Genomic DNA, 27,976 nt, shown 5'->3' on the forward strand with positions numbered 1-27,976 from the left:
CACCGGGCACCGCCCCCGGCCCCGGAGGAGGGGCTGGAACCCGGTGGCAACACCCGCTGCAGGACCCCAGGGCAGCAGGTGAAGGCACCAAGTCACCAAGGTGGATCCCGACAGATCGACAGGATCGGACAGGCGGGTTGAGGGCTGCCTGGCCCCCTTTGGGGTGCCATCCACCGAACCAGGTACCGCCCTGGGGGCAGTGGTGGGGGGCAGGGCCAAAGGAGGTGGGAGGAGGGAAGGGTGAGTGGCCGAGTTTACAGGAATGAAGAGTTGTGAGCGTCCTGATCGCTATGATGGGAAAGAGGTCTCCAGACTTGGGGAGACTGGACAGAGATTGGGAAGGGGACCAGAAAGAATGAGAGGAGCAGAGCCCCCAGGGGATTGTCAGGGTGAAACTGAAGCCTAGGCTGGGATGTGCTGACCCCACCCTGCAGAAGGGGCTCACTCATCCCCCACAGCAATTCCCTGGGGTCTGGGAACCAGCTGGGGGGAAGGCCAGTGTTTGGGGTTCCTGAGTGCAGTTTTGTCAGTCCCTGGAGGTCCCCAGGCTGGGGAGGGGGCTTGAGGCAGCAGGTGCTTGAGGGCTGGAAAGTTCCTGTGGCCAACCACAGCCCAGACCTCAGGGCTCCATCTGCCGAGTGATAAGGACCCCCACCAACTGCCAGTTCTGCCCACTCCACAGCCTGCTTCCTGCAGGGCTGAGTGGCAGTCACGGCCCCTCTCCTCCAGTCTGGGAGCCACTGGGGTCTGAGGCAGCTGATGAGGTAGGGAGCTTCTGGGACTCAGGGCACCAGGGAGGTTTCCACAGAAACTCCAACAGAGCACCGGTACATGTGCATGTGTATGTGCTATGCGTGTGTGTGTGTGTGTGTGTGTGTGTGTGTGTAATAGGCATGAATGAGACCTTTAAGGAGTCTCTGCATGGCCCAGACCCACAACTAAGCCTGTGGGTCCCCTGAGGACAACGGTTGGCTCCGGGGACTGGAAATGCCCATCTCCTGTCAGCGGAGCCACCACCGTGCTCGGAGCTTTCCAGAACCCAGCTGGGCCACTAAGCAGGGCTAGGATTCACCCCCCTTTGCAGTGAGTACTCAGGAATCTGTTTACCCTGGTGCTATCCCGAAGTTCCTACTGTACCCCTTCCCCCATTGTGAGAGGTTTGTGGGGCTAAGTGCTCCCTGCTGGGTGCTGGGGCTTGGCTCTAAGAGCTGGAAGGGGGCTGTTATAGGGTGAAGGACTTGGCTGCCGGTGGGGGTCTGTGAGAGGAGACAGTGTTAGGCAGCACCTCAGTTTTCAGCTGTTGCTTTCATGCTTAGTCAGGGTGTAGGGAGGGCCGGCCCCATGGGACACCCCTTGCATGGAGAAATCGGAAGGAAGCTGAGGTAGCCCCTTTAGGAATGGGGAACACTCTTGCCTGGGTACCTTCCAGATACTTTTAGGCATCCAGATACTTCTAGGCTGGTTTAAAAATGTATGGAGGGGAGAGGGAGTGGGGTTGGGGCAGGAGAAGATGTGTGTGTGCTCTTGTCTGGAAGCTCTTCCCAGTTCATGTCCATCCTCTCTTGAGTGACAGCAGCCACAGAGATGACAGGGCCGCTGATCTGGGACTCTCCTGGCTTCATTCCTGACTGGTTGTGTGAGCTGGACACGCCCTCAGCTTCCCCTGTGGAATGTGATGGGTGACGGGTGAGAGCCCTGCCCAGGTTTCACAGTCCTTTATCATGGTCTCCTCAATGGCAGGGCTCCTGAGAACTGACATTAACTTGGAGTGACTTTGGGCACCTCTTCTTGCCCCTGCCTTTGACTTCCACATGCCCCCTGCTCCCTCATCCTGGGTCTGGGCCTCATGCTCTACGGGGCTAGCGCAGGCTCAGCAGACTGTGGTGTGCCTGGCAGTTCCAGGCGGCTGGAGATAAAAGCCTGGACCAGCTGGCAACCTGGACCCAGGGCAGCCCGTGCATTAGAGGCACAGCCGGGAGGCGCCTGCCAGCCGGGTTCCCTGAAAGCCCGCGGTTCCACGGCTAATGGCTCCACACAGTCCCCCGGCTCAGGGCCACTTAACCTGATGGCAGCAGGACCAGTTGGGAAAAACTAGAACATTCTCTGCAGCCTCCTAGGTGCTTCCTCTTAGCCTAGGTCTGGTCGCCTTTGGACTCTGGAGGTCAGTTTGGAAAGCAACAAGGTTATGAACTGTTGCCTCAGTTTTCTCATCAATTCCCTGGCAGCTTGGGGCTGGGCTTTGGGTCACTAATGCTGCCAGATGCATTTTCCCACTGCAGAGCTTAGTCTCCTTGAGCCCCAGCCCAGAACTCCTGCTCCAGCAGGTTCCAGCAGCAGCTGAGGGAGAACAAGGTTAAGTCCTTGACCTTGAGCCCTAGGCTTTGGGTCTCTGGGGCTATAAAAGGCAGGTGAAGACCCAAAACCTCTACACCCACCCCCCTGATTTGGGACCTTTGCTTCTGCCTTTGAGGGGGCATCCAGGGCTCTAGTGCTGCCTGGCTCTGTTTCTTTTTTTTTTTTTTTTTTTTTTTTTTTGGTTTTTGGGTCACACCCGGCAGTGCTCAGGGGTTATTCCTGGCTCCAGGCTCAGAAATTGCTCCTGGCAGGCACGGGGGACCATATGGGACGCCGGGATTCGAACCGATGACCTCCTGCATGAAAGGCAAACGCTTTACCTCCATGCTATCTCTCCGGCCCTGCCTGGCTCTGTTTCAGCTGCTTCAGTATGAGACCCAGGCAGGTGTTCTCACATCTGCACCCTGGGGATCCCTAGGATAATCCAGGCTAGCACCTGAAGCTGAGAGCACTACTATGTCAGCCCACTCAAGTCCTCCCTGAAGGTGCAGCCCTGGGGTCTGTGCCACAGCTGGCCCTGTCGCCCTTGATGTCACCTGCCTGATGCCTGGTCTGGAGTTGAGACCGTGCAACGGGCAGCCATAGAGCCCCTAACCTTGGCGAGCTTCCTTCCCCCCACCCCATGAAGCCCTCTGAGAGGGTTTGGGGGTCAAGGGCAAGTGGTCTATAGGAGGCGGGTCTGACCCCACCTGTCCCCTGACACCCCAGCCTTTCGACTGTCCCCTTGCTTCTGGGTCCTGCCAAGTCCAGTTCTTAGGTCTGGGGGATTGCCAGGCATCCCTGGATCCAGGACAGTGATGGCAGGGGAAGGGTTCGCCATCCAGACCTCTGTCTCCATCATGACAAAAGGGAGTCCTGAGGGGCTAAGATATAGTACAATGGGCAGGGCTCTTGCCTTGCATATGACTGATTTGGTTCTATCCCTGGCATTCCTTATGGTGCTCTGAGCACTGCCAGGATTGATCCCTGAGTGCAGAGTCAGGAATAACCCCTGAGTATCATTGGGTATGGCCCCAAAACAAAAAAACCACAGAAGTTTCTTGAGGCCCAGCACTTCGTTCCCATTGATCCTTAAATTGTCACACTGGTTAGACCCCCTAACATCCTTCCTCATAGTTGCACCCCGCCTGGTCCTGCAGCCTGTCTGCACCCCCTGTTCAGCTGAAATCCTGACAGCACACCCCCAGGGAGAAGCCAGGCCATGCCCTGCTCCTGCTCCTCATGAGCGATGCCCATGGGCAGGGAGCTGTGCCTTCAGTCTAGAGGCCCCGTTTGCCCTGGACTCCTCCCTTAGTGCTATCCCTTTACATCTTTAAGGACTCCAGGAGCCTTTAAGCAGCACAGTGTTCAGATAATTTGGTGGAGGAGATGGGGGAGTCTAATGGAGGATGTGCAGGGTCTGATGGAAGAGTCAAGAAGCAGGCCATCCTCTATCAGGCCAGCAGGTAGCTAGTGTCCCCCCTACCCCATATCTAACACACCTGGATGTGTCCCAGTCCTGTGGTACTTCTCCATTGATACCTGCATGTGACAGGTTCCTGCCAGGAAGACTCTGACCTCGCCTTGGAGCTGACTCTCAGACTGGGGTGTAGTCTGTAGCCTCTCAGGTTGCTGTTCACAGGGTGGGTTGGGGAACTGGCATGGCCTCAGCAGGGGGTGGAAGGACAGCCAGTGGATCCACAGCAGGGATTCTGTCAGCACTCAGGGTTTCCCCTGCTCCCTGAGCTGGGCTCACGCAGCTAGTGGGGGAAACCATAGCACCTTCTGTTTCCGAGGGCAGAGGTGAGGGCCCAAGGGGCCCAAGCACTGGCCTCTGTGAGTCCCAGGGCTAGGAATGAGACACCCATGAGAAACAGGGTATGGGTATGCAAGATATGGGTGGTCAGCCTCCATTTTTCTGGCTATGGGAATGAATGTCAGAGCCTCTCTGAGCCTCGGTTTCCCCAGCTGTAAAAGGGGGGGCCCTCTTCACAAGTGTATGCAGGTACTCACAGCCCAGTCTGTGCTTGCACATGTCTCCCTTACCCACCTGGGCTCCCCTGCACCCCAGAAGCCCCGTTGGTCAGAGGCAGATTCACTTCCCCTCTGCTCCACTTCAATGCCCAGGAGAATCTCGGGGTACCATGGGTCTGGTCATTGGGAGAATCTGTCCCATCTTCACTGGCACATCAGCCCCAGCCCTGAATCACCAGAGCGATGCACATGAGCAGGGAGCTGTGCCTTCAGTCTAGAGGTCCCGTTTGCTGACCCAGATCAGGTGACCTTTCCTTCAATGACTCTGAAAGCAGGTCTCTAGCCTTTGGCTCCTGAAAAGCTGGAGCTGAACTAGCTGCTCACAAGCTGTAGTAGGAGTAGTCATGCTTATGTTTCAGCTCTGCCCCTGCTCTCGGGCCCTGTGCCCTCTTTTGATGGGGAGGGATGTTTTGGGCTATACCTTGCAATGTTCAGAGGGATGCTCCTGGCTCTATACTCAAGAATGATTCCTAGATCCCAGAGATTAGCATAGCAGGTATGGTGCTTGCCCTGTATGCTGCAAACCAGGGTTTGCTCCCCGCTATCTCATATAGTCCCCCAAGCACTACCAGGAGTGATTTCTGAGTGCAGAGCCAGAAATAACTCCTGAGCACCGCTGGGTGTAACCTCAGTGTAGAGGGGACCAGATGGGACACTGGAGATTAAACCTGGGTCAGCTGTGTGCAGGGTGAACATCCTCCCCTCTGTACCTTCTTTCCGGCCACCTCTTGCATCCTCTTGTAGACCCAACACTGGTCAAGTACATGGCATGGAAGTCTGTGAACCCCTGAGCCTTTGGTGCCATGGTGCCAGGTGGGTAAGGCTCAGTATGGAGCCCCTCTTTCCAGTGGCATTTGGTGAGAAAACCTCAGTATGGGAACTTGGCAGACCTTAGTTTGGGGATGAAGTGGGAGCCTGGGAGCCTCCACAGGCACTCAGGCTAGATAAAGCTTCCCCTCTTCCCTGCATCCCCAGCATCTGCTCAGTGCAACTCCCTCTCCCTTCCCCAGCAGTCCCAGAACAGCAAGCAGAGCAAAAACTGGGTTGGTGAGACAGACAGTGAAGCTGCCTTGTTCTCAGAGCAGTGCATGGCCTGTGAGCGAATAGGCATCCGTTTGAGCCAGGACGAAGGGGACAGAGCTGATGAGGAAGATAAAGAAGGGAGTCCAAGTGGGGGAGCCAGAATCTTGGGGTCCTGCAAGATTCCTGCAGGGTTGAGAGGGAAGCCTGGTTGGACATATGAGACTGGGAAGTACAGCCAGGCAGGGGTGGCGTGGGGACATGGTATGAGGTTCATTTATTTTGTCCCATTTGTTCTGCCTCTGTTCCTGCTCTGAGCTCCAGCTTAGCCTACTCCTGGTGGCAACAGCTCTGAGCTGGGAGCTTATAGGACTACAAGTGCTTGGACACTCTCAGGGATGACCAGGAGCAAGCACTTTTGTTTCTCTGGCATCTCTGCAGAGAGGGAGACCCAAGTATGTGGAAAGGATGAGGGTGCCTTTCAGTGCATGCCAGGTGCTGGATTCCCGGATCAGCAAACCGCCCCCTATATGGGCAGCAAGTCCCCCTTTCCCTCCTTTTCTGCAACAGATTCTTTGATCCCACAGAGGCTGAATTCTCTTGCCCTGCAGGCCCGCACCGCGCAGTTCTGGCCAAGGTTTCACACAGAACAGCAACTTCTTTCTTTGCTTTCTTTTCCTCTTCCTCTGGGGCCAAAAATAGTGCCTGAATGGGACTCAGCTCTGGCCGGCAGGGAGACAATAGTGGCTCCTGACCCCAGCAGCCTCCTGGCGCTGGGCATTCATGAGGCTGTGTGTGTGTGTGTGTGTGTGTGTGTGTGTGTGTGTGTGTGTTCTTTTTTTTTGGGGGGGGAGTAGTGGCACATGAACTCATGGCCCTGAGCCCCTGCTGCCTTTCCCATGGACTCTGCAGGATCACCCCATGCTCCCCCAGTTCTGGGGGCTGTGGCTCGACGGGGAGTTCCCCACTTGCTCTAGGAATGGGCTCCTAGATGCTTGGCAGAAACCCCAGGCCCATTGCTTCCCACAATCTGTGCTGCCTCTGCGTTGGTCTGGAGTTGAGATCATGCAAGGGGCAGCCATAGAACTCCTCCCCTTGGCGGGCTTCCTTCCCCCACTCTGCCCCATTCAGCCCTCTGAGAGGGTTTGGAGGTCAAGGGCAAGTGGTCTATAGGAGGCGGGTCCCTGGTGTGACTATGTCAAGTTGGGGTGTGTATCATTTAAGGGTGGGATTGTCCGGGTCTTGGGCAGATCCTGGTCTTCGTGCCTTTATGTCTCAGATGATCTGGTTTGGAGCTCATGCCCCACCCCAAGGTTCCTTAGTAGTGAAGCTTGTGTTGGCTCACTGCAGCTTTGTTTCCCCATCTGTAAGATGGGCTCCACAGGGCTGTCTTCCAGGAATAGGGTAAGGTCTGGTGTCATTAGTAAGCACTTCGGAAGCTCTTCTTCAGCCATGTTCTAGCGGTTCCCGCCACAGAGGAAAAGAGCTGAGTTATTTTCGGGAGCTTTGGAGAAAGCCCCAAGGACCACTTCACCTAGGGAGAAGGAAGGGAACTGGTGGATCTTGGTCACCTGGAAGGCTGCCGGGAGGTAGTGGCCCACTTAGACACACTCATACAGAAAGGCTGGTGCATCCTCTGCTTGAAGCTGGAGGAAGTGAGGGGATGGCAGTGAGGGGCACCTTCAACCTGGCGGGCATCAGAGGCAGCAACGGCTGACAATAGACATTTTGGGTCACAGGAGCAATTCCCAGCAGGCTCTAAATGGCTTTGTTTGTTTGTTTTGGTGTTGGGGCTTCAGGGGTTACTCCAGCTCTGCTCTCTGGAATTACCCCCTGGCTGTGCTCTGGGGACCTCATGCCGAGGAGGATCTGCAACATGCAAGGCAAACACCCTCCACTTTGTGCTTTCTCTCAGGGTGAGGCTTTGTTTGTTTTTGAAGTGCTTGTGGACAGACTTTCAGGTTTCCTATGTGAATGAATCTGGGCTTCCCTTTTTTGGGGAAGTTGGAAGCTGGAACTCTGGTTAAGGGGGAGCTCCTCAGTGCTTTTTCGAGCTGGCTGCCTATGCTCTCCTGGCTCCAGGAGCAGCACTCCCAAGTCTTGGGGAGTCTGAACAAGTTTGGGGCCTGCCCTGTACTGGTTGAGCATTCTTGTGACGTTTGAGTCGGGCAGCTGCCAGCGGTTGCCAGGGAAACGGTTGCCAGGGGATGCTGTCACCTGCGCCCCTTTTCCCTGGCTCGGGACTGGGGCTTGCAGCCCCCTTTGTTTGAAGCTCTGGCTCGGGTGAGGGTGTAGGCTTGGGGGCTGGGCGCCTCTGGCCCCTCAAACTGGGGAGTGACAGACCCCCACTCAGCGCAGCAGCCCAGCTAACACAGAGCTTCCCAGGCCAGTGCTAGCTCCTTGCTGGCTCCTTCTCTCATTGTGGACACTTTTTTGTCTTTCTGCTTTCCTGGATATCGTCAAGGGGGCCAGGTAGGTGCTTCCCCTCTGTCCATACCCAACACCCCCCTTTTACGCCCACTGCTCTCTCCTTCTCACCCCCAACTCTCTATCGCTTGCTTTCCTCTTCCCTTGCTCTTTCTCTCGCTCCCACCATCTCTTCCCTCCATTCATTCTTCTCCCCTCCACCCCTCCCCCTGCCTTTCCCTCTTCCCGCTCCCACCCCATACTGCAGTCGATGGGAGGGGTGGGACGGGGCTCGGGTGGTACCAGGGACCCCCAGGGAGGTAATAATCATAGTCCAAGTGGATTAAATGACAGCAGTCTCAAGAATGATGAGGTGGCCGGGGCAAAAGGGCCTCATTTCCACTCACCACACTCCTGCTCAACCTCAATGAAGATGAGCTTTTGATAAATAGCGGGAGGAGTTCTTGGCTCCTGGCAGATAAAACCCAAAACCCAACCTGCAGTAGCAGGGGAGGGCATGCTCCTGCCTTGGGGTACTTGAGGTACCTAGGGTGAGATGGCAGGGCTGAGGCTTGAAACTAGGCTTTTTGTATGCAAAGCACACGCTTCAGTCTAGTTGTACCTTCCTCTGTAGGGTTAAAGAGAAACATATATTTTATTTTTATTTATTTATTTATTTCTGGTTTTTGGGTCACACCTGGTGGCTCTCAGGGGTTACTCCTGGCTCTACTCTCAGAAGTTGCTTCTGGCAGGCTCGGGGACCATATGGGATTCCAGGATTTGAACCGGGGTCTGTCCAGTGTTGGTAGCATGCAAGATAGACACCTTATTGCTGTGCTATCACCCCGACCCCTAAAAAGAAACATTTCTAATGGTCAGACAAGTCAATAGAGAAGAGGCCTGAGTCCTGAAGCCAGCCCTGGTCCACAATCTGTCTTTGAGAGATTGCAAATTGCCTCAGTTTTCTTTCTGCTCAATGGTGACAAGTGAACTAGGATCTTGCCCATCTACAGGGGCGCTGGCACCTCTGTCTTGCCCAGATCCCCAGCCTTTGTGGGGAAACCCAGACTGCCCAGTGGCTCCTCTCTGCCAGGGACTGGGATGAAGAGCGAGGCTGGGTGATTGGCCTTGGGAAAGTTGCAGGTTCTATCATGCTAGGCGCTGGGCACTGGGCCAGACCCTGGGGCAAACTATAGTCCCGGGGAGCCAGTGGGGGGGGGTCCCTTGGCTGACCTTGGGACTGGCCTTGGGCAGTGTGGGAGCGAAGATGGGGAAGGGGAACTTGAGCCAGACAGTGAGGTGCATCTGTGGTCGGGATGGGGAGACTGGCCAGAGGAAGCGTCTGGCATCCTCTGTGCTCTTTATAGCGGGCACAGCCCTGCAGACTGCAGAGAAGGTAGGGCGTGGACAGTCCCCCAAGGCTGGAGGAGGGAACTGAGGCACAGACGGGATGTGCTGACCAGAGATCCGGGCCAGTGAGCTCCAGAACTGTGCAGGTCTGTACATTTTTTGATGCTCCTATCTCTGTATTAGGGGCAGATATATATAGATGTGCCTGCGTGTGTGTGTGTGTGTGTGTGTGTGTGTGTGTGTGTGTGTGTGTGTGTGAATGTGATCATGTGAGTGTCTGAGTGTGTGTATCTGAGTGTGCGAGTGTGAGTTGATGTGTGAATCTGAGCATGTGAGTGTGTGAGCTTATGTGTGTGAATATGTCTATGTGAGTGTATGTGATAGCAGGCTACCACCTGTGCCTGTGAGACAGGGTACACATGTGTGTGCGTGTAGGTAAGGCATATATGCACACATGGGGGTATATGCATGTGTGATTGTTTGTGTGTGAATGTGTGTGCACGCATCTGTATGCATGTGCGGGCATGCATGTGAGTGAGTGGGTGTGCCTGTGCCTATGTGTGTCTGAGTCTGGACTCCAGTCTCAGCTGCTTTTGGTCATGGGCTGAGGACTAACTCAGAGCTGGCACAGGTCCTGGTTCTCCTATGGAAACCCAGCCCCAAGCTGCCCAAGACTGGTGGATGTGGACAGGCTTCCCTGAGCCCTGTGTCTCCTTGTCCCGCCACCTCAGACCTTAGCTCTGCACCTTCAGGTTCTCCTTTTTTTTCTTTTCTCTCTCCAGCCACAGCCACAGCCACAGCCACTGCCACTTCTCTCCTCCACGTCCACATTCTAAGTGGCAAGCCCTAGGTTCTGCAGGCTGCTTAGGCTTAATGGAATGTTCCCTAATGTTGGTCTGTCAGGGTGATTTGAGAGTGCTTTGGGGTGCAGCACAGCCTGTCCCCTGCTAGATGGTGGTCCCCGGGGGTTGCGTGGGGATGCTCATCCCAAGTTAGCTCACAGTTTATTTTATTCCTGTACAAAAGACTTCTGCTCTTTTCCCTTCATCCAAAGCTTTTGAAATGTAAACACACACCTGGATTACATTAGCTCAATATAGGTACTTTGTTATTGGCTGGGTCGAATTGAATGAAATAAAGACAGCTGGTTTCAGTGGGCAGTTTTTTTCTCCAAGAGATTGAAAACTTTGCTCTACTAGGTTGAAAGCTCCCCTGAAAGCACGTATTTCACCCTCTGTAGCTTGGCCTAGTGTATTTCCTGCGGTGATCCCTGTGTTAGACCCATTTTCTCAGTGTTGGATTATGGCATGTGGAGTCCCATAATCCCAGGCTGCTTCTCTGTAGTGTGAGGATTTCTGAGTATTTGCTTCTCAAATTGCTATCAAGAGTCTATGTGAGAGAGGAGAGGAGAGCAGAGAGTAAGAGGTAAGGGGATAGGAGGGAATGGAAAGGAAAAGGCTTGCTCCCTGCAGGACTTATCAGAGCCGTTGGTCTACATCTACACTGGACCCAGACCGGTGGTATTCCTCTAGTGTCCACCCATTCTCTTCGGTTAAATGTATTGCCGTATTACCTGCTGATAGAGATGGAGAGACAGTTCCAGGGATGAAGGGGAGTCTGAGGACATTGCTCTGAGGTTGTAGCCTTGAGGTCTGCCTCTGTGGCTTATAATGGAATGGCCTCACCCTCTGGACCTCCCTTGTTTTCCTTCTCTTTAAAGGGTCCCCTATAGCTTTCACTCAGAGCAGCAGTTTAGGGTGTGGTCAGAGGACTCTGGTCACCCTGGGATTGGAGTCCTTCCATACCTCCTAGAGACCATTGGATCCTGCCAGGTCAGAACCTGAGACTTGGCCCCTAGGAGGGGAAGTGAGCTCAGGGCTTTGGGACGATGCTCAGACATGCCCAGCCCCTCTGTTTGTCAGACTCTGACTGGCATCTGGACCCTCTCAGCTTCTCCCACTACAGACACTGGACCTAGCAGACTCAGCAGCATGTAGGACTGAGTTTTCTCCTGGTTGCGCCTTCTTCCTGCACTCACAGGATCCTCCAATGCCCTCTTCCTCTCTCATCTCTGCAGAGGGGGCTGTCGGGACATGCAGAGGACATTGTGCCCAGGACTCAGCTGGCCCCAAAGCCATGGTGGCAGGGGTGGTGCTGGCAGGGGCAGTGCTGGCAGGTACAGGAATGAGGAGCCCCATTCTAGGCTGGAGCCTGGAGTTCACCAGCCTGGGGCAGGCACGTCCAGGTCAGCCGTGCCAGCAGGAACATTCCCGAACCCTGAAATCATGCTGCTTCCCCTGCCCCCTTGGGTGGTCCCTTCCTCGTGGCCCAGATGGTGCCTTAGTGACCCCTGTAAACTGCTCCTGGGAGCCGAGAGTACTGCTTGCTGAGGGGCATACTGGGAGCTGGCTGGAGATGGTCCATCTTTCTGGGGATTCTCTTCAATTCTGGGCACCTGGAGTTTCTAAGGGCACTGGTTTTGAGCTAATAGCTTGCAGGAGTGTGGAGGTCCTCCTAGCCATCCCCCAAAGTGCTGTGAGAACTATGCTCTGTTCAGGACTCCATTCCCACATGCCCTAGCCCCCCCCTCCCCGAAGATTCCCTCAGGACCTCTGAATATTGACTGCTAATACGGGGTCCCTTCCCACCAGGGTGCACACACATGCCTGCACTCTCCACAGGTCTGTTAGGGGCTCAGCATCACTCGAGCTGCTGGATATAAGTGTCCACTGGAAGCAGGCCAGAGTAGGCCTATGAGCTGTTTCCCTCCTGCCCCCCAGGATAGCAGGCCCAGATGCATCTCAAGACCCCTCTGGGGTCTTCCCTGGACCTCGCCTCCTCCCTGTGCCTCTGTGGGATACTTCCAGGCTCTCAGGGTACATCCTTTTGGGGTAGGGATCAGGGGTCACAGGGGTCCCTGGGGTGAGTGAGTCAGTGCCCACTCATGTCTATCTTGAGACACAGGATCACTGGCTCATAGAGGGCAGGACCTGGAGTTGGAAGCTCCATAGAACCGGAACCCACTGCCCCACAGGGCCTGGGAACTCACATTCTGGCCAGCATTCTATCAGGTTTGGACTTGCAGGAGAGGTTGGTTGGGGCTTCACATGTGACCATGTGGTGCACAAATGGTGGCATGTGGGGCCAGTGTGACCCTGAAGGAACTCGGTATGCTTAGGGACCAGGATGGGGTCTGGCCTGGCAAAAGGGGAACCAGCCACATGAGGGTGAGGGGAATAAGGGGCAGCGCCTGCCCCAGGAGCTGACTTATCCGTCCCAGCTCTGAGGAAATGGCATTTCCAGTAGTCTGGCTGGGGCCCAGGGCCCAGCTCTGCCACTGCCTGTTGCTGGCGAGAAGTGACTCGGGTCCCCCAGGAGAACGTGAGCACAAGGGCCCGCACATGCCCCTTCCCCGGGCTCAGCGGCTCTGAGGGGGGTGTCATGGGGTTTCAGCCTATGTGGCCTGGCTGCCCCCCTTGCTCTGCCTGGGTCCTTAGGGACCTTCCTGCTCACATCCCATTGTGTCAGCTGGGCTGGACCGTTCCGTTCTCTGTGTTTACGGAAGGACGGAGGTCAAGAACGTCTGTTCAGGGGTGTGTATGGGGGGGGGGCAAACCCTCTCTCCTGGGCCTACATGGCCTGGCCTGTGGTCTTGCCCACTCCATCTCCTCATAGGGTCCCCAAACTGAGCATGTGTCCTGATCTTTTCCAGTCCCAAGGGTGGGTGGTACTCTGGGGCGAGCCTGTGGCCAGTGCCCTCCTGCCAGTCTCAGTCACTCCGACTGGGAAGGATGATGGCCAGCAGTGATTTCCATGCTGGATGGTGGAACCCTCCCTCACACTGTCCCTTGCACTAGAGGCTGTAGGGGGTCTTGCAGACTTGTGGTTTGTTCCCAGGGGCTGATGGTCTCCACACCCCAGATCTGGGGGTCTGTAGCTCCGGAGATAGGCTTGAGGCTCCATCTCTATAGTCTGGACTCTGCAGTTCAACCATACGGGGCTGGTGCCTCCCTCTTGACTGGGTGGGCTGGCAGAGTCTGGGTGTACGTGGCTCCATCATGGATACTTCCTGTGTCCTTGGCATCCTGCAGGGATACATGGGATAACACAGCTCTGGGTAGGGGAAGATGTGGACTAGCTCTCCTTTCACTGACTGTACTAGGGTGCAACACCTTTTGTTTGTTTTGTCTTCTTGGGGGGGGGACACACCTGGCTTTGTGCTCAGCAATCACTCCTGGTGGGGCTCCAGAGGATGCCTGAGATTGAATCTAGGCTTGCTGTCTTCAAGGCAAGTGTCCAACATACTGTGTTATCTCTTGGACCCCAGGGGTGCAATTTCCTTGACCCCTTCTAGCTTTCCCAGCCATGGCAGGGTCCACAGTGAGTCTGAGAGGGACTTTTCTGGGTGGGGTGTTGGGCTTCCCATGTTCTCCTGGAAAGGAAGTTTCATGCTCCAAGAATTTCCCCTCAGTGTATCTGGAGGTGGAGGGCAGCGAGGTGGTGAGTGGGAGGAGGGAGCAGTCCCGTGGCCAAGGGCTGGAATGAGCTGATCCAAAAATCTACAGAGGGGCTGGGGAGACAGCTGGAGACGCACATGCTTTGCTCAGAGTCCAGGGTTCGATACCCGGCACTTCTCAGTGCTCCTCAAGTTCTACTGGGAGTGATTCCTGGGTACCAGTGCTGAGAATAGTTTGGGTTGTAGCCTGCAAACCGTGATAACACAAGCCAACAAAAAGTGTGCAGAGTTCTTGAGTTAGTTCCTATCACCCCTATGGGCACCAGTTCACTTATTCTTTTTTTTGGTTTTTGGGCCACACCCGGCAGTGCTCAGGGGTTACTCCTGGCTGTCTCAGAAATAGCTCCTGGCAGGCATGGGGGACCATATGGGACACCGGGATTTGAACCAACCACCTTTGGTCCTGGATCGGCTGCTTGCAAGGCAAACACCGATGTGCTATCTCTCCAGGCCCAGTTCACTTATTCTTGAGCCGCATCTACAACATAGATTCTGTTTTGATTCCAGTGAGGGAATGAGGCCCAGAGAGGGAGACAAACCAACCCAGGGGTGCACAGTCAATAAATCACAGAGCTGGGATTTGAACCCAGCGCTCTAGATGCAGTATAGTCCCTAATGAAAGTGGAATTGAAGGAAGTGAGTTATAACCTCCCTCACCCCCAACCTCAGGAATGGGGACAGCTGTCACCATGGAGTGACTTTTAAGCAGCCAGGTAGTGTGGTGGAACAGGGCAGCCTGTGTTGTGTTGGGTTCAGGCCTTTCCACTGAGCTTGCTTGCTGTGGCCCCTCCAGGACAGCCCCTCCTGCTCTGCCTCCTGGTGTGCAGTCAATCCTGTGGGATTGAAGCAAGGACTTTTGGGGCAGCAAAGTGGGGGTGGCTCATCAGCTGATAGTGGATAGTGGGAAGATGTGTGTGTCCTTGAGATTCCTTCATGGCTCCCTCCTTCCTGCTCCATTCTCATGGTTCCCTCCTCACTGATATCATCCTTGCTGGTTGTATGATGCTAAGAAGTCACTGCCCTCTCTCTGGACCTTAAATTCAAATGCAACCCCCCACCTCAAAAAAAACAAACAAAAATAATGAGGAAGTTGGCCCAGCATTCACCAGCTCCGTGTTTGCTACTGCTGCGCAGTATAGACCAATGGTCACTGTGAGGGTCCTGGGAGTGTGGAATGAGGGTGGGAAGGTGAGGGGGGGGTCCTTTATAAAAGACCATGGGTGTGGCCGAAAAGAGAAGGGAGAGGCAAGAGCCTATCTGTCACCGGACGTGGGGCTTCCTTCTCTGTGCTGGGGTGGCAGGAGGTTTTCCAAAGGAAACAGTGCCCAGAGGATGCAGAGTAAAAGCCTAAGAATTCCATCCTCGGAAACAGCAGTGAGTCCAGCAAACACTTTCACATCCTCCACCTCACGGGTCCTGGACACCTCCAGGCCCGGATAGTGAGTCCTCCTGAGTTAATACCCATGGGCGGATGGATGAGATTCCAGTGACTAGGATTCCTTTACACACGACCGGACACAGGAGAGTAGCTGGAGCTTGAGGGGGGGGGCAGGAAGTAAATGAGTTCCTGCCTTGAACACTCCTCCCTTTAATTCTGCCCTCCAATATTAGTTTCAAAGGCCACCCCTTCCTGGAAGTGCTCCTTGATTCTTCCCATACTCAACTTCTTGCTATGCCTTCCATCAGGTTCCTCTGGCTTGTGACTGATCATTGCATCTGTCACCTTGGCTAAATGTAGCTCACCATAGGATGAGGATGCCTGCCTGGTTTCAGCATCCCAATCAGGAACAGAGCTAGTTAAAGCACCAGACTTTGAGTGCTTGCTGCTAGGAACACAGTTCTGACAACGTCGGGAGAGCTCCTGGACCTGGGGTAACTGTGGGAAAACCACTTTCATCCTTGAGCTTCAAGTTCCCTCTCTGGGGAGTCAATGATAGCTCTGGCTTCAGGGCCGGTGTGAAAATGAACATTAGTGCAGGTGGGGCTGGACCAGCATAGCTGCAGAGGGCAGGTGCTCCATGAATGGGCTAGTGAGTGGGCTAGTGTGTCAGCTGAGTACCACCCTGCAGACCCAAGGCTCTTTAGCGGTCCAGAACTGCCCAGCCCTGGGGTCTGGCGGCCCCTGGTGGTCATAGTGGGAAGCGCTTTTCTTCTCCAGTCCCAGTAGATGGTGCTACGAGCACAATCCTTCCCAGCTCCATCATTCAGCAATCCTGAGCAATTCAGAGATAGGTCAGAAACCCCAGGGCTGGCTGACAGGGGAATGTGCCATTCCCAGCCACTCGGGAGAGGCCCACAGGTGGATCCTGACCAGCAATGATCAGCCCAGGAAGCTGGGACTGACTCTAGAGCTCACTGACGAAATGAAGGCCTCCTTGAGCTCCGCGGAGCTGTCTCTCAGGAGTGATGAAAAGGAGGTTCCTGGGGGAAAGCTGAGACAGTGCCTCCTCCCCACATCTCCTCCAGACCTGATGGGGGTGAGGGGCAAGGGTAGCCTGGTGGTGGTGTTTTCAGGTCATGCTCTGGAACCTTCCCTATGTTTCATGATTTACCCAGAGGCGTGTGGCTAGCCCTGGGTGCTGCTGGACCCGGCACATTGCTGGATCTGGGCAACTTCCACCCGTGGTGGTGCCATTTGGCTCCAGCAGGGTTCTGGAAGCCCCAGGAGCCTTTCCTCCACCCGGCATCTCACTGCACTGGGGCTGTCATGGACAGCAGGTTAACAGTCCTGATCTCCTTCAGGCAGCAGACCTCTAGTGTGACTCCCAGGAGGATGGCGGTGGGCGCTCTGCTGCAGGCTGCACTGTTCCTATTGGGCCCAATCGTCCTGGGAGAAGGTAAGTTTTCTTGGGACACTTCATGTCTTCTGCTAGAATGCCATAAGTGCCCAATTTGGGGGTGGAGAACACAGCAGAGGGGGTTTTCGACCCCATTCACCACGATAGGGAGGGCAGACTTGTGCAGTACACAGTCTGCACAACCATCTAGGGCAGGTCTTTGGACACTCTGCTACTAGAAACATTCATTTCTCCATCTTTGAAGTTGTTATTTTTGTTCATTTGGTTTGTTTTTGAATTATACCTGATTACTCCTGGCTCTGTGCCCAGAAATTACTCCTGGTGGGACTGGAGTGATAACACAGTGCTAGGATATTTGCCTTGCATGCACTAACCCCAGATGGACTCTGGTTTGATTCTCAGCATCCCATATGGTCCCCTGAGCCTGCCAGGAGCTATTTTTTGTTTTGTTTTGGGGCCACACCCATTGATGCTAAGGGGTTACTCCTGGCTATGCATGCAGAAATTGCTCCTGGCTTGGGGGACCATATAGAACACCGGGGGATTGCGGCCCATCCTAGGTTAGCATGGGCAAGGCAGACAGTCGCCTTACCCCTTGTGCCACTGTTCTGGCCCCTTTCTATAGATCTTTAGGCAGTTTATGTGACCAAGGTGCAGGGCTTTTATGTTGTGGGGATGGGCTCTGCCCTGCCACACCAGAGCCCCATCTGCAGCCTCTGTCCCTCAGGTACCCATGTTGGGAGTCCTGGGGAAGACTTCCGCTTCTGTGGCAAGCGCAACCAGACGAGGACGAGCAACCTCTACTATCAGCAGTCAGAGGAACTGCACATCTCCATCAGGAACTCAGAGGATGCCCTCATCATCCATGCCCCCTTCGGCTCAAAACTGCCGATTGTCCAGAACTTCCCAAATGCCCTGGGCCTCTACCACTTCTGCCTCTACTGGAACCGCCATGTGGGGAGGCTACACCTGCGCTATGGGATGCACGACTTCTTGCTGAGTGACCAGGCATCGAACCTCCTCTGCTTCAGGCACCAGGAGGAGGACCAGACCCCCGGTCCCCCATTGCTTGCCACCTCTGTCAGGTCCTGGTGGAAGCACCAGAACATCAGCCTGCCCAGCGCGGCTGCCTTCACCTTCTCCTTCCATAGTAAGGCGACTGTAGGAAGGGTTGGGATGGGAGGGGGGCATATCAGGCAAGGCTGGGAGGGACCTGGAATGGGCCTGAAGATCCATTACACATGCTCAGTGCAGCTAGAGGAGACATTGCAACTATCTATGTGCAGGAAAGCTGTGGTGAAAGGACTGTTCAGAAATGGTGACAGGGAAAATGCAGGCGGAGAAAGTTGATGCCCCAAAGGAAAAGGACGTGGGCAGAAGGGATAGTACTATGGGTAGGGCAAGGACCCTATATGGCCCTGGCTATGATCAGGGCTTACTCAGGGATTACTCCTGGTAGTGCTCAGGGGACCATATGGGATATTGGGGATAGAACCCGGGTTGGCCACATGCAAGGCAAGCACCCTATCTGTTATACTATCTTTCTGGCCCCTGAACATTATTCTGTTGGCTAGAACTGTCTTGCAGTGCTCCTCCCCTCTTCACAGAGGAGCAGACTAAGGCCTAGCCTAGAGAGAGTACACAGACAACAAACAGGGGCACCGGGACTGGGATGGGAGAACAAGTCAGGAGAGCAGCAAGACTGACTCTGAGGTGCAGACACTGTGACCTGCCTCGGGTGTGATAGGAGGTGAGGTCATTGCCTCAGTGCTGAGTGGGGGCAGTGTGGAAATGGGGGGGGGGAATAGAAGGAGCTGGAGGGGTCAGAGAGATAGCACAGAGGATAGGGCATTTTCCTTGAGTGTGGCCGACCTAGGTTCAATCCCTGGCTTCCTGAATGGTTCCCTGAGCATCCTTAGGAGTGAGTTTTGTGTGCAGTTAGGAGCAACCCCCGAGCACTGCTTGGTGAGATCCAAAAAAGAAAAAGAAAAAAAAAAGAAAAAAAAAAAGCTGGAGTTTTTAACCTGATTTTGATTCCTTCCAAGCAGCTGAACAGGGATGAGGAGAGTTGAGAGGAATAGGACTTTATACCTGTTATCAGTTTAGTGAAAATACCAGGGTGTGTGGATGAGAGATTAAACATCAGGTGAGGCATTTACCTTGCAAACAGCTAATCTGAGTTTGATCCCTGGCATCCCATATGGCTCCCTGAGCACAGAGCCAGAGTAGCCCCTAAGCATTACCAGGAGTCCAAAAAAGAGAAAAGAAAAAAAGAAAATGTAAAAGAAAAAAAGTCAATGCTACTGTATGTATTGGGGAGGCAGATAGGGGCCAAGTGCAGAATGGGGCTCCCCTCAGGCTAGGATTCTACCCCCACTGGGAGAGTCATACACACACACACACACACACACACACACACACACACACACACACACACACACACACCTAAATCTAGGAGTGCACAACTAGCCTTGTCGTGTGTGGCCGAGAGATTTCCACAGAAACACAAGCCCAGAACTCAGTCACTGGAAGGCAGATTCCTGTTTCAGAAATTCAGACCAGGCCACCTGCTTCCCTGGGGTACAGGGTTCCAGGACAGTGGGGAGTGTCCTGGGGTCCAGCCAGGGAGCTGTGCTTTGTTTGGGGTTCAGGCCAGCAGGCGTCTGGTGGTTCTCTTTGGTATTGGGGCAGAGGCAATAGGAGTGAGGGTCCTTAGGAGCCTGGGACCCCCCCTCAGGCACCTCTGGCGACAACTGTAGACTGCCTGTCTGTGTCTGTCTTCCCAGATCCGCCCCAGAACGCCTCCCGCAATGCCTCGGTGGACATGTGTGAGCTGAAACGGGACCTGCAGCTGCTGAGCCAGCTCCTGCAGGAGCCAAGGAAGGGCACAGGCGCCAGGAAGCGCCCACACGCGCCCATTGGCCAGTGAGTGCGCCTGTAGGCAAGGCCCTGTAAGCTACATCTCGGCCTCTGCTCTCCAGGAAAGACCTGAGATGGGGGGGGGGGGGGAGAGACACAGGGTGTCCTGTCCTTCCCTTCCTGCTGGCTCCAATGCTGCCTCTTCCCACCCCCACCCTGTGCCCACCGACACCCCAGCCTGGTGCCCTCTTTGGCACTTACCCACCCCTGTCTGTCCCTACCAGGCAGCTGCAGAACCTGGAGTCCAAGCTGAGCACCGTCAAGTTCACGGGGGACTCAGTGTCCTTCGAGGAAGATCGGGTGAACGCCACGGTGTGGAAGCTGAGGCACTCGGCAGGCCAGCAGGACATGCACATCCACCATGCTCAGCAGAAGGTCAGGGCAGGACGCAGCGATAGAGCCCAGCACAGCTCTCTGGGGAGTCAGGAGGGACTGCCCTGGCCTGTCAGAGATCCCAGTGCCATGTACAGGGGGCCTCTGGGTCACAAGACCCCCTGTCTGAACATCAGACCCACTCCCTGTGACCAAAAGTCTCCCTGTGACCCCAGCCTTGGGACACCCCCTTGCTGAGTGGATATGGTCACCTGGACCTCACCCCTTGAGCTCCAAGCAGGCCCCCAGGGGAGTGCTGTGGACAGAGTTGACAATTGTCAGGTTGATATCTGTTGACATCCGCCCCATCTGGGGCAGGGATAGGGGTGGGGCAGGGCTTCTGGCCTCAGGCATGGCTTCTTGAAGGGGGGGTGGTCCGGGTCATGCAATGGGCAGAAGGTAAGGGGTCCCCTGAGATGCTCTGGGGGTGCATATCTCTCTGGGGTGCTCTGGGGCACACAGGGGGCTGAGTCCTGAACCATTTCCCATTTACAGAAAGAAGAGAGCGAGATCCTAGAGTACTCGGTGCTGCTTCCCCGAGAGCTCTTCCAGAGGAGCAAAGGCCGGCGAGGGGAGCCAGCCAAGAGACTTCTCTTGGTGGACTTCAGCAGCCAGGCCCTGTTCCAGGTGGGGGCTCCCCTTTCCTGTGCTCCTAGCCCTCCCCTAGAGAAACTTCCCAAGGGAGGGAAACAAATGTGTGCCTGATGGGAAGGTGGAGGAAACCTGAGCCAAGCCCCTGCACTCCAGGGGTCAGAGGAAAGCTGGAATTGCACGGCACACTAGCAGGGCTGTGTAGAGGGCTGGGCAATGCAGTTGACTTTGAAGGAGTGCTCTCTGGGGAGGATTATCTGCAGAGGGATCTCAGAGGGAGGTCCAGAGGGGGCAGCTGAGAAGCTCCTAACTCTAAGCACCCATCCCATGTTTCTAGGACCAAAACTCCAGCCAGGTCCTGGGGGAGAAGGTTCTGGGCATCGTCCTGCAAGACACCAAGGTGTCCAATCTCCCGGAACCAGTGGTGCTCACCTTCCAGCACCTGCCTCAGCCGGTGAGTGAGGATCCCCAGTCCAGCCCTTCATGCTCCCTGTCTGTCCCCCTCCTGGGGCACTGTCCAAGTGACTGCCTGCCTGCCTAGCTAGGTAGGACCACACCTGTGGTGGCTGACACCAGGACTTCCTCAGTCTGGATCGTCATGGGGTGAGAGGGGATGAAAAAGGAATTTCATTCTCATCCTCGTTTCTCGTTCTTGCAGAAGAATGTGACGCTTCAGTGTGTCTTCTGGGTCGAGGGCCCGACACGTGAGTGTGAGGGGTCTCTAGGTTGGGTTCGGATATGGAAGAGAAAGGGCATTCTGGAAAGTGGGGTGAGAGGACAGGAGGAGGTGGTCCTGGAAGGGCTTCCTGGAGGAGGGAGCAATGACAACTGGGAGATCTGTGTGGTGGAATAAAGGCTCCAAGGAGATGAGGCCCTTGTCCTGGGATTAGTCAGGATTAATCTGTGCTGCCCACTGCCTCCTCAGCAAGCAGCCCCGGGAGCTGGAGTGATGCGGGATGCAAGACCATCAGCAAAGAGACAGAGACGTCCTGCCTCTGCTCGCACTTGACCTACTTTGCTGTGCTGATGGTGAGCGCCCTCTAGCGGCCGTTCTTCTCAGGGCGCCACTCTATCCCATCTAGTCTAGGGACACCGGGGTTCAGCGAGGTTTAGGGGTCTGCGCAGGATCACATAGCTGGTACATAAAGGTGCTGATCCTTCCTGTTCCATGGTGGCAATCATAAGGGCCGCTTCCTGGGGTCTGTTCAAGGGATCCCAAGCCACAGGGCTGGGGTGGGGCGGGGGTGAGTGTGGCCAACCCTGGGTGGGAGCCCGAGGCCCAGTTTACAGGCACTTTTTGGGAGGTTTTGTGCTCATGGCTCATGCTCTCCACCTCTGAGAACCCAGGTGGCCTTCTAGCTCTTCGTGGGGGTGTCCATCCAGGACTGGACCCCCCAGCTGTGGTGTGCTTACTGCCCACACAGAACAGAAACGATGGTCTAGAGTGATAGTTACTATAACAAGGAGGGTATTTGTTGCACCCCCGACCAACTCGAGTTCAATTTTGGTCTCCCATAAGGCTTCCTGCACACTGGCAGGAGTGAGCACAGAGCCAGGAATAATCCCTATGCATCACCAGGAGTGGCCAAAGCGAACAAGATGAAGAGAAACAGTTATTGCCAGGATAGAAACAGATCAGGGACGATCTGAGGCCCAAGGTTCCTGCTGCCCCTGGCTGAGGGCCATAGACACTCTCTTCATTTGCGGGGGTACAGGGTGGGGGTCTGGGGTTCTTCTGAGCCTGAGTGCTGACCTTCCTTCTGCCGCCAGGCCTCTTCCACAGATGTGGACACCGTGCACAGGCACTACCTGTCTCTGCTGTCCTACATAGGCTGCACCATCTCTGCCCTGGCCTGCGTCTTCACCATTGCCGCCTACTTCTGCACCAGGTACTTTTGTTCCGCCTACTTCTGCCTTCAGGGCAGCCAGGACCCCACGACTGGACTGGCCCTGAGGCCCTGGCCATGTGTGGGTTGGGGTTCCATCCATCTTGTACATGGGGTTCCATAACTCACATAGGTAGAGCCTTCACTTCCATCCTGAGAGCTAAGCAGGTTTGTCCATTCTAGTGGTTAGTGGTTACCCAGGGGACCTAGCATTGGGTGTCACAGGTAGGGCTCATAGGACGTGTCCCATAAAGCCCTTTCACAGTTAGGAATGTGCTTCATCCTCACCAAGATCTTGAGACAGCAGGTTCAGAGAAGACAATTGACTGGCCCACGGTCAAACAGTGAGGAAATGGTAGAGCTATCTTGAAACCTGGCCAGCTGCCCCTGTCTGTGAGTCCCCTGCAGGCATATGAGTTTCTTGCATCCCCTCTTCCCTCTTGAAACCTGTCACCCCCTGACTGAGCATCTCTTTCGGTGGGTTGTAAGGGGATTGGGGTTTTAAGAGAGGAGGAGACCCCTCCATCTGAGCAAAGGTAGGTGATGGGTGGACAGCTGGCAGGCTTGGGGAAGGCTGTGGTGGGCACCCCCAAAGTGTCCTGGATCCCGGGCATTGTGGAGTCAAAGCTCACCTCACTCTGAGGGCTACTTGCTCCTGCTCAGCACTAGGTGAACCGAGGATAATGCAAAGGCCTACATGAGGAGGGGTGTTGTCTGGAATTAGAGGAACATGAGAGACCTCCCACTCATGTCCTGTTGCAGTCCCTGGACTGGCCACAGAGGGTACCAGGCACAGCGATGTCAGGGTATGGGTAGTTGGGGCCAATCCTGGCTATTTCATACACACAGAAGCCTATGGAGGGCTTGACTGGGCACACACAGATGGACAGAGCCCCAGGGAGACAGATATGCACGCCAGGCAGAACATTCACATTGACATTCACATTTACAGGGCAGGACACACATATTCACCATGCAACAGAGCAGGACAGGAACAGGGCATCCCGGGAAGGCAGATAAATGCCTTTGAGCAGAACATGCACAATCATGTTCTGCACAGAACAGGCTTCCCAGTACAGCCACGAGAGCAGCATTTCCTCTGACTTGGGTGGGTGGTGAATTTGTCTTCTTCACTGTTGGGAGAAGGCAGCTACTGGTACACACACAGTGCCCCATCCCTTGAGTACACAGGGAAGTAGGGAACAACCTGTATGTAGCCCCAAGAATATGATAGGTGATATCTGTGTGTGCATGTGTCTGTGTGTGTGATTGGGGAAGGCTGCCAGGAAGGGTGGGTATGTGGGGTTGACCCTGTGCCTCACCTGCTTGCCCTGACAGGAGGAAGGCTCGGGACTACACCATCAAGGTGCACATGAACCTGCTGCTGGCCGTCTTTCTGCTGGATGTGAGCTTCCTGCTCAGCGAGCCAATGGCCCTGGTGGGCTCTGAGGCCGGCTGCTGTGCCAGCGCCCTCTTCCTGCACTTCTCCCTGCTCGCCTGCCTCACCTGGATGGGCCTCGAGGGCTACAACCTCTACCGGCTGGTGGTGGAAGTCTTTGGCACCTACGTCCCAGGCTATCTGCTCAAGTTGAGCATTGTGGGCTGGGGTAAGCTGGGCTGGGGCCAGTTGGACCTCACTAACTGTGCCCCCGCTGTGCACTCACCCAACCACCTTCCAGGGCTTTTTATGGGGTCTGTGTCTCCTTTAGAGAGATGGGTGGTCCCCTGTCCTCAGAGGGACCCACTGTCTCCATGTGGCTCCTTTCAAAGGTGCTTGAGTGTTGGTAGTCACCATGTCTGCTTAAGGGCACCTGCCACCTCAGGCAGCCTTTGTTCTTGGGCCAGCTTACACTTCTGGACCCAAGACTTTCGTATGGTACCTGTGGACTACCCAGGCTCCACAGTACATGACCTTCTGGACAGACCTAAGTCGGCCAAACTTCATATGCCGCCAGCCCTCACTGTCCTCCTAATCCATTTCAGAATGGAAATTGTTCAGAATTCCTGTTGAGTTGATTCCTGGCTAGTCCCAGGCTTCCACAGTGGAAGATTCCCTTTTCCATTCTCCGGGGAGCTCACTCTCTACTTGGAGAGAAGCCAAGGCCCAGTGCAGGTGTCCTGAGGTCAGGACTCAGGATATCCCCCCCTAGACTGGAACTCTGGCCCTTTTCCCAGGAGTCCCCAGGATGACAGGGGTCAGGGTGAGGTCAGGACACACCACTGCCCCATTTCCACAGGCTTCCCTCTCTTGCTGGTGACCTTGGTGGCTCTTGTGGACATAAACAACTACGGTTCCATCATCTTGGCTGTGCACCGCACCCCGGAGAGTGTCACCTACCCATCCATGTGAGTGGCTGTGGGGCGGGGGATGTTCAGGGCCCAACCCCTCTCGAAGGCTGCTCAAGGTATAGGGCTGGCAGAGAGAAAGTAGAGCAGCAAGAAAGAAAACACAGTGGGCAGGGCACTTGTCTTGCACACAGCTGACCTGGGTTCAGTTCCCAGCACCACACAAGGTTTCCCCAGCACTGCCTGGAGTCTAGGAATTATTCAGGAGAATTCTAGTGAGTCCACCGAAGCTCTGCTTTCATTGCAGGGAGAGAATGAGAGAATGGACGAGAGCAGTGGTCGGCAATCTGTGGCTCTCCAGCCACATGTGGTTCTTTACACTTTTAATTTGGCTCTTCTGTGTGCCGGGCAGCCGCTCCAGGAGTCAGGACTCTGCTCCTAGACTCTGTCAGTGTGGGCCCTGTGTGGCTCTCAAAATAAATTTCAATCGTGGTTTTGGCGAGATTTGGCTCAGTTGAAAAGAATGGTTGCCACCACTGGAGAGCTGAGGCAGTATTGTTACTGTGTTACTGTGTTAATGGTTTCTTGTTACCTCTCCCCCCAAATTCCTGCCTAGCTCACCTTCCACTGCTGGGAGGGGTCTGTGGTTGATAATTAAGGCTTAGGGGAGAGGTAAGAAAGATTCAGAGAGAGATTCAGCCAGAGATTGAGCAGGAGAAGCCTCAGCAGAAAGAAGCAGCATGGAAAAATAAGAGACAGGTTGGGTGCAGAATCCTTTGTCAGCCTGCTAGTCACTCCAAAAGCCCAGAGCCTGTCAGCTAGTTGCCCAAATACCCTGAGCAGCTTGCTTGACAACTATTTATTAGGTTTTCAACAGCGCCCCCACCTGGAAGGTCGTAGGTGGGACAACAGGCAGAGATAAGGATAGTATAGAGAAATATAAAGGCCTCTAGATATAACAGTTTCTGAGTCTGAGGTGTTTCTGAGCCGGTGGTATTACTGAGCTAGTGGTCTCTGAGTTTATGGTGTTTCTGAGTCAGTGGTGCTTCTGAACCGGTGGTGTTTCAGAGCCAATGGTGTTTCTGAGCCAGCAGTGTTCAGGCAACTGCCATGGAATCCAGACTCCACAGTACATCCCACCGCCTGACTGTGGGGGACCTGGTTACACTGAGTAGCGCGCCTTTGCCCGCAGGTGCTGGATCCGTGACTCACTGGTCAGCCATATCACCAACCTGGGCCTCTTCAGCCTGGTGTTCCTGTTCAACACTGCCATGCTGGGAACCATGGTGGTGCAGATTGTGCGGATGCGCCCGCATGCCCAAAAGTGGCCGCATGTGCTGACGCTGCTGGGCCTCAGCCTGGTCCTGGGCCTGCCCTGGGCCTTGATCTTCTTCTCCTTTGCTTCTGGAACCTTCCAGCTGGTGGTCCTCTACCTCTTCAGCATCATCACCTCCTTCCAAGGTAGGTGTGGGCTAGGCTGGGAGATTATGACAGCCCGTTGGATCCCTTCTCAGGGATCCATCTCCTGGATCATAAGGTGGGGGGGGGGCTCCTTCCTGAGTGCCCACTGCTGCAGGCTGTAAATTCAGCTCTGGGGCTGTACTTCTGACCTGGTGAGGAGCCTGGGTGGGGCTGGTTTGTGAGGGTCTGGGTCGAGGCCAGCAGAGTTCCTTCCTTTCTTCTGCACCACTGCCCTAGACAGACACTATTCTTGGCCATGCAGCTCAGGAGAAGGCCAGGGCAGGACCGTCTGGCCATTCTGGTCCTATCTCCACCTGCTCTCCATCCTGGATCTCAGGGAACAGAGCAGGGCTGCAGAGCTGTGAGGTGTCTGTTTACCTGTCTGAGAAAGGAAGGGGCCAAGTGAGGGATCCTCATGGTGCCTATAACATTTTATGAGCTATTTGGAACCAAGAGTAGGGGCTAGAGAGATAGTTCAGGGGTTAAGGAGCTTGCCTTGCATGAGTTAATCTAGGAGTGATACCTGAGTATGTAGCCAGCATGATCCCTAAGAGGAGCTGGATGTGGCCCCCAATCAAACAAACAAAATAACCAAGAGTAGGGCAGAGAGATAGGGTGAAGAGACAGGGCAGAGAGATGGGACGGAGAGACAGCTCAGTAAGCAAAAGCCTGTGTCTCACACGAGGGGGTGCTGGGTTCCATAACTGGTACCACATGGAACAACCTCCAAGCAAGTAGAAGTAGCTGCCCCCGCCAACACTTGGATGTTTCTACCCAAAACAATTCCGCTCAACAGAACAAGGAAAGGAACAGTGAATATTAACATTTTGGAGGACTAAGCTTTCCTGTGTAACTCCTGGCTCAACCCTGGTTCCTTCCCTCCCTGGGCCTCAGTTTCACCTCTGTGAAACAGCATTTATTATTTATTTATTTATTTATTTGGGTTTTTGGGTCACACCCGGCAGGGGTTACTCCTGGCTTTATTCTCAGAAATCGCTCCTGGCAGGCTCGGGGGACCATATGGGATGCTGGGATTCAAACCATCGTCCTTCTGCATGGAAGGCAAACACCCTACCTGCATGCTATCTCTCCGGCCCCAGTGAAACAGCATTTAATGACTAGGCCTGAGCCCTGGGAGAGTAGAGTGAGAGGAGAGCCTGGGGCAGAGGGTGCAGGGGTCACTACTTTGTATGCATGTGCGTGTGCGTGTGTGTCCACTGAGCCCTGCCTTTATGTCTGCAGGCTTCCTCATCTTCCTCTGGTACTGGTCTATGCGGCTGCAGGCCCGGACCAGCTCTTCGTCTCTCAAGAGCAGCTCAGACAGCGCCAGGCTCCCCATCAGCTCAGGCAGCACCTCATCGGGTCGCATCTAGGTGCTGCCTGGACCTCCGAGCAGCAGGGCTGGGCCCCAGCTGCTGACTCCTGTGGGTCTTTTCTTAGAGTCTGAAGACGCTCAGCTCAGGAGGTGCAAAGGCCTTTCTGACTGCTCTCCCTCTCCCAGGGCCTCCCCAGCCCTGAACTCATAGCTCTACCTTGATTCCAGCACTGTCTTCAGGGCAGAAATTCCCAGAGGGCCTGGTGTCTGCTGAACCCTCCATCTACTGCCTGCCCTGGTTTAGGCGGGCAACATCCATGCTCCCTTAGCTGCATCCCATCTCACTGCTTCGAGCCCCAGGGGCTTGCCCTTTTGGACACTATCCCGCAGTAGGAACTATGCAGCAGAGAATTCTCACTCCAGCAGTGCTCATTCTAGGAGGGCACCCACCTCTTGCACCGTTAAACTCACTATAGTTTCATCTGTTGAACACAAATTGGGACCAACAGAATCAGTCACTCCTCCTTGTGATCTTCAGTTTAACACACATGGTGTGCAGGAGACAAGAACCTCAGACACTCCCGGCACAGGGCTGGGGAGCTCCTCGTTCCTTGCTGGGGATCCAGGAAGACTTTTTGTAGGAGGTAGCATGTGATCCGGATGAGGGTCTGGAGCAATAGCACAGTGG

The 27,976-nt window shown here is 54.9% G+C and overlaps 1 protein-coding gene across 2 annotated transcripts; it reads left to right on the forward strand.

Annotated features, from left to right (window-relative positions):
* ADGRG1 (adhesion G protein-coupled receptor G1) lies at positions 1-27,889 on the forward strand. Of its 2 annotated transcripts, none has more exons than XM_049786125.1 (14): positions 1-182; positions 16,403-16,497; positions 17,186-17,608; positions 19,245-19,383; positions 19,602-19,752; positions 20,245-20,376; positions 20,678-20,794; positions 20,999-21,044; positions 21,266-21,369; positions 22,111-22,229; positions 23,565-23,833; positions 24,464-24,572; positions 25,705-25,973; positions 27,216-27,889. In XM_049786125.1, the coding sequence occupies exons 2-14, from the start codon at positions 16,434-16,436 to the stop codon at positions 27,344-27,346; spliced, it is 2,073 nt and encodes a 690-aa protein (XP_049642082.1). In that variant the 5' UTR covers positions 1-182; positions 16,403-16,433; the 3' UTR covers positions 27,347-27,889. The 2 variants fall into 2 exon arrangements, with proteins under 2 accessions (XP_049642082.1, XP_049642083.1); XM_049786126.1 differs by lacking the exon at positions 1-182 and adding an exon at positions 7,706-7,860.
* The last annotated feature ends 87 nt before the right edge of the window (positions 27,890-27,976 follow it).

This window comes from Suncus etruscus, chromosome 14 (genome assembly GCF_024139225.1).
Source record: "Suncus etruscus isolate mSunEtr1 chromosome 14, mSunEtr1.pri.cur, whole genome shotgun sequence".
Lineage (NCBI taxonomy): Eukaryota > Metazoa > Chordata > Mammalia > Eulipotyphla > Soricidae > Suncus > Suncus etruscus.

Excerpts from the sequence above, each read along its gene's own strand:
- ADGRG1 (XM_049786125.1), top strand. The coding sequence starts at position 16,434 with ATGGCGGTGGGCGCTCTGCTGCAGGCTGCACTGTTCCTATTGGGCCCA. Across the intron at positions 20,795-20,998 it reads TCCAGCACCTGCCTCAGCCG|AAGAATGTGACGCTTCAGTG; the intron begins GTGAGTGAGGAT and ends TCGTTCTTGCAG. Across the intron at positions 23,834-24,463 it reads GTTGAGCATTGTGGGCTGGG|GCTTCCCTCTCTTGCTGGTG; the intron begins GTAAGCTGGGCT and ends CCATTTCCACAG.